Source organism: Belonocnema kinseyi, chromosome 1 (assembly GCF_010883055.1).
Source record: "Belonocnema kinseyi isolate 2016_QV_RU_SX_M_011 chromosome 1, B_treatae_v1, whole genome shotgun sequence".
Classification (NCBI taxonomy): domain Eukaryota; kingdom Metazoa; phylum Arthropoda; class Insecta; order Hymenoptera; family Cynipidae; genus Belonocnema; species Belonocnema kinseyi.
Window position 1 is genome coordinate 98630013 of NC_046657.1, and position 5853 is coordinate 98635865.

At 29.7% G+C, this 5853-nt stretch overlaps 1 protein-coding gene across 2 annotated transcripts in view; it reads right to left on the reverse strand.

Moving 5' to 3' along the window:
- Window positions 1–5853, reverse strand: part of LOC117167351 (probable multidrug resistance-associated protein lethal(2)03659) — a 199681-nt gene that overhangs the window by 36543 nt on the left and 157285 nt on the right. For both annotated transcript variants that reach the window (XM_033352230.1, XM_033352223.1), the window contains exons 2-5: window positions 4653–4804; window positions 4327–4575; window positions 3805–4057; window positions 3261–3592 (exon numbers count right to left, since the gene is read on the reverse strand). In XM_033352230.1, coding sequence (XP_033208121.1) covers window positions 3261–3592; window positions 3805–4057; window positions 4327–4575; window positions 4653–4726 — 908 coding nt within the window. In that variant the 5' untranslated portion in view covers window positions 4727–4804. The remainder of the gene's footprint in view (window positions 1–3260; window positions 3593–3804; window positions 4058–4326; window positions 4576–4652; window positions 4805–5853) is intronic.

Sequence of the window (5853 nt, forward strand, 5' to 3'; positions counted from 1 at the left end):
CCTGCATCGGCCTTTCTTTCGGCAGCTCTTAGCCGCCTCTGTGCACTCACAGCTTAATGCCCAAAGTAACCAGGGCATTTAGAGGAATTTAATCTTAGATCAATAACTATACATTTACTTGAAATCAGAAAAATGCTATATCTACTGGTCAATGTATTGTAAAAATAAAAAAATTGTGAAAAACTGAGGAATCTTTTTAAAATACATGAGATTGTTTTCAGTGCCTAATCAATAATATATTCATAGAAAATCCCTGTAAATAAGATCATTCATTTTCAAACAAAAGAATGAAGAATTTTTAGCTAAATAGATAAATTTTTAGTCATAAAACTAAAGTGATAAATTTTCAACAACAAAAAAAGAAGAAAAAGAATCTTGAATAAAATATATTTTTTTATATATGAGTTTTCAACTAACATGATGAATCTTCAACTTTAAATCAATAACGCTACATTTACTTGATATCAAAAAAATGAGGTATCTATTGGTCATTGTATTATAAAAATAAATGGAGTAAAAAAGTTAAGAATTAAAAAAAAACGTAATAATTGACTACTACAATTATCTGATGTCGGATAATTCTATCCGAATCCCGATCAAAATTATCGGTCTTCGGATAATTGTAGTTTTCAATTGTTTGCAACGCTTTTACCCAACTTTAGATCAAATATCTCAGGGACTTACTTCGAATGCATTATAAAGTAATAACAATAATTTAAAGTATTTTTAAAAAATTCCTCACTTTTTTCCTTCCTTCATTTCTACAATACACCGTCCAGTATATGTAGCATTTTTCTTTTTTTTAATTAAAGTAACGCTATTAATTTATAATGAAATAAGTCTAACTCTTCAGGTTATTTTACTAAAAATTCAACTATTGTCTTGAAAAGTTACGTATTTTGTTATTATATTGAACTGCCTTAAACAAATTCATCTTTTTAACTTAACAATTCAACTTTTTTGTTGCAAATTCGTCTCTATTGGTTGATAATCAATCTTTCTTTGTTGAAAATTCATCTTTTTGTTAGAACATTCAAGTAATTGATTAAAAATTGATGTATTTTGCAGAAAAATCGTCTTTTTGGCAGAAATTTATCCTCTTGATTAACAATTTATGTTTCTGGTTGAAAATTCGTCTATTTTATTAAAAATTCATCTTTTACTAGAAATGTTATCTTTTTTGGTTAAAAGTACAACTATTTGGTTAAAAATAATTATATGTTTTCGTTGAAGAATCAGCTATTCTTTAAATATGCATCTTTTGGTTGAAATATTAACTATTCATTTTTGGTCGAAAATTAATTTTGTTGTTGTTGTACAAAATTCAACTACATGACGAAAAGTCGAACTCTTATGTTAAAAATTATCGGTCGTCGATTAATTGTAGATTTCTATGGTTTGTAGCGGTTAAATCCAACTTCAGATTAAAGATATCTGTGGAATGTACTGTACACCTATTATAAGGCAATAAAAGTAATTCTCTGTATTTTAAAAATATTCCTCAATTTTCCACAATTTTGTCATTTTTCGTATAATTACTGTCTGTCACCTCCCAATTCGAAAATCAATCCCAAGTAATCTAGGAATCCAAGCAGTTCTAGGAAGGCTGAGAACGGGGTGACTGAAAGCGAGAGTTTGATGTATAAGCAAGTTGTATCATAAATTCCTATATTTAAAAAAAAATACATTTTTTTATCTAAAAATTTTGGAAAAAAAGTTTTATTTTTTAAACAAAACTTTAATTCCTTGTCATATTTCATATAATTCTCGGACCCATATTTAACTTAATTCTATTGCTTTTTTTACAATCGGATATATGTCAACGAATTAATCGAAAATTGAAATCCTCAATATATACAACATGAGCTTAATGTAAGATTTAAGTGCAAATATTTTTACAAATATAGGAAATGTCTACTCTCTTAAACTGAACCAGTAAAATTGCCACTCGTTGAATCAGTATTTTTAATTTTCACTGGTGAACCAGTAATTTCCCCACTTTGACTGGGTAAACCAGTACGTCTCTCAACTATAATAGCGTTACTGAATATATCAGTAATGCCAAATGATAGATTCAACGAGTGATATAACACTTTATGCGACCAAGAAATGAACCTCGACTCGCCTGATACGCGCGCGTCGCCGGTCGGATCTTTGCATTTCTCGAGTGAAAACGAATTTTTTTATGTATTGATTTTTTTGTTATGAATATTTGGGGAATGTCTGTAATAAGAACGGGATATAATATCTTTTGCCTGAAAGTGTGGAGGCCCCAGACTACTTGGGTTTGACTTACACGACGCAACACGTTGCGTTGAGATACCGAAGGGCCTTCTTACAGTTAGGCGCAACATATTATATCGTATTATATTTCAATTCGTTCCCATTTATTGTTGGAAGAGAAAAGTGCTGTTTTTAAAAGATAATTTTGCAAATGTGATCACAATAATGATGAATGATAAGAGTCATGCCTAACCAGCTGACGGAAGACAACATGTACGATCAGATGATTGATGGTACTGAAAACCAGTACAGAAATTTTTCAGATCGCTGAATTAAAGTCTAGCTTAGAAAATTAAAATCAATACTGGTATCTACAGTGGCGGATGCGAAAATATTTAATGAATGTAAAAGGCACTATATTAGCACGAAACAAGTATGCGATCAGAATTAAGGTCAGTTTCTAAAAGTTTCTGAGGTGACTGTATTTCAAAAAAATTTTAAACCGCCAAAAAATTCATCCGATTTTGAGAACTAAGATTTAAAACTGATAAGATTACAATGACAGTATTTATGGATAACTTCCTGCGAGGTCACTTAATTTGTATTTAAGCTACAAAATTAACAAATGAATAGAGCTTAAAATAGTCCTTATTCATTTGCAACTTTTTAAGAACAAAAGTAATAGAAATATTGTATAAGAATTTCCTTCTGAAACAGGAAGATTTAAAAATATCTTTGGTACATTATGCCTATTTCGAGAGTACTTTCTTAAGATACAATCCTAGGAGCACTTGCAAATAATTTGGAATAGATAAAATTGATCTTACCTCGTTCTTTTTCCCCTATCTGGAATGTTAAAATATGTCTTAAAATGGTACTACTTGAATACCAATTTGTCTCATATACTTTTTTCCTATTCCGGGGATCTTGGAGTCACAACAAATTATTTTACGGTGCTTTAACCTCATGATATTGTAAGGAATAAGCTTAACATTTTTTAACGCTAAGGCAAACCTAATATATTTTAATATACTTACGCCCTTGCAGTATTAGCCAAGCAAGCAAAAGGTTTTTCCCAGGCATACATCTTGATGACTTGCATTCCCATAATAATCTCGTTTATGATGCGAAGTCTTTCGTCAGTCTTTAGTGCAGCTTTAAAACTTATTTTTCTTACAAATGTGGCTAGGTAACCTTGAATCGGAATTAACATTACCACAACCAATGTTCCAAGAATAGCCGATAGTTCCACTTCCTGGTAAATTAGATACAGTATAATCACGGTCTTGATGGGTGAAATCCACAAAAAATTGCAGGAAATCAAAGTCAAATCCAAAGTATTAACATCGTTGCTCAAAAAATTCACTATCTGCAGAAAATTATATTATCTTATAATCCAATTAAATAAGAAAAAAGCTTTAATAAATAAGCAGTGCAAATTGATTGCACGTAGCGACCCACTGATGACTGTTTTCTTCATTTTGCCCGCAATTGTCTAAATTTTAAGTTTACATGTGGGAATTATATGTTTTATTCATTGATAATATAAAAGTATATACTTTTATATTTGAATAAATTTACCTTGCCAGCTGTTGTTTGCACTTTAGGAGATCTTGATGTTCTCAAAACTTTTCTGTAAATTAAGGAACAACAAGAAACTCTAAACTTCATTCCTAAATGAACCATATATAAATTTATAAATTGGAACAATGGTCCAGATATAAGGAGGCTCAAAACTAAGGCCCCAGCCCAATAACATGCCTCTGTGGTAGAGATCTCATTCTTTTTATTGTAATATTTTAGCAATTTGCTCAAATAAATTGGCTGAGGAAGTCTGAAAAATATTCAATTGCATGTATAGTTATAATTTTAAAGTTATTTTTCATGCGAAAACAAAATTTAAAAACTCCCCCTCTCCCTCTCTCTTAATTTATTGCAAAATATGATTTACGTTCATTTAAAACAAATTAAACGTCAGCTTAAATAATTTGGCTGTTCGAATATAATAGCTTTGAGAAAGCCTAATATTAAAAGTTGATTTGCTTCCACTAAAATATATGATAAATTGTCAAATTTTCAATTGAAACAATTAATTTCACATACTTGATGAAAATTTCCAAAAATAATTGGCATACTCCCACCCTCAGTATTTCGGCTCCAAAACACTTTAGAAGCGCCCTCCATAGACTTGGTTTAAGCCTGGGATCTTTCTTAGATTGCATTACGTCTTTCGTCCATAAATAATCTAATTTTTCACCTAAATATTGACTTGAGTGACTTTTCAGTGGTGAAAAAAGATCATCTTCTTGAATATCTCGCTTAAATCCGATTCGAAAATATTTGAAAACCCACCTAGCAATCACAGAAATTATTAATTTTATATTTAGTGTATTATCATTTTTCTCGTGAAATTCACTATAATTACTTACGCGAATGTAAATACGGAGAACAAGTTGGCCTCTTCTCGTGGATTTTTTCGACGACTCTTTCCACCTTTATCCATTTTAATTAAATTTCATTGTTTCGTGGCATTTTTGCATGACTTCATAAATTAAAATTGAAACTGATGATAAAGATGCAACTAGAATAATATGTACAAAGCTCTAAAAAAATAAGTAACTATGTACAATTATAGTAGTTAATATAAGAATATATATATATATATATGTAATCAGGCATATTATTTTTTCTATAAGGAAACGATAATTGCATATGCTCTGCATATAAAATCATATAACATCATTAAATACGGCACTGAAAAAAAAAGATTACTTGATGCAAAGAAATGTAGTACTGAATATGTCCAATTAAATGTTGTTTTGATGGTAAGGAATTTTTCTTATTTCAAGAAATAATGTTTTTCAAATAAAAAGCTCACTTTTGTGAGTACTGCATTTCTATGAATCAAGTAATCTTTTTTCTCAGTGCACGTGTAATAATAATGATCTAATAGCAGAATTCGTACATTTAAATAAAAAGTTTTGAAAATCTAAAAATAAAAAATCTACTAAATTTGGAAAAATACACATGAAAAAAAGGAAGCGAAAAGAAAAAGAAGTTTTTCTCTAAAATATTTCCTTCTTTTGTTTCCCTGGTCCTTCTTTTATTGAAAATTGGGTCCATTCTTTAGGATTCATCCAAAACCTTGATTAGCACAAAAGTGAATTACAGATTATAGAATTACAGCATTTCATTTATAGAAAACGTGGTTTTTGAAGTCACCATGTCCGAATATGCACTAAAAAAATAACAAATTCAAAACTAGCTGACTTAAAGAATCAAATCATTCAACAAAAGAAAAGGTCCCTGTAATAATAAACTAAAACTACTTTTCTTGTTATTTAATAAAAATATTGATATCATCGATACACGTAAGAACAGCACCAGCCATCCGAACTAGGCTAAGCTAACAAAACGTTCGATGAGGACAACAATGGCAGAAGTGTGGTGTAACATGTGTGGCTTTGTCAGTGCTACATTTTGAATGAGGTAAAATAGGGCAATTTCTGCATTGGATTGAAGGATGATAAAAACTTGTGATAAGATGATTTTTACGTCTCTTGTTTCAAATCTGGTGTCCAATTATAAAATTAAAATTTGCTAATATTTTTATTTTTTTTTTATTATATT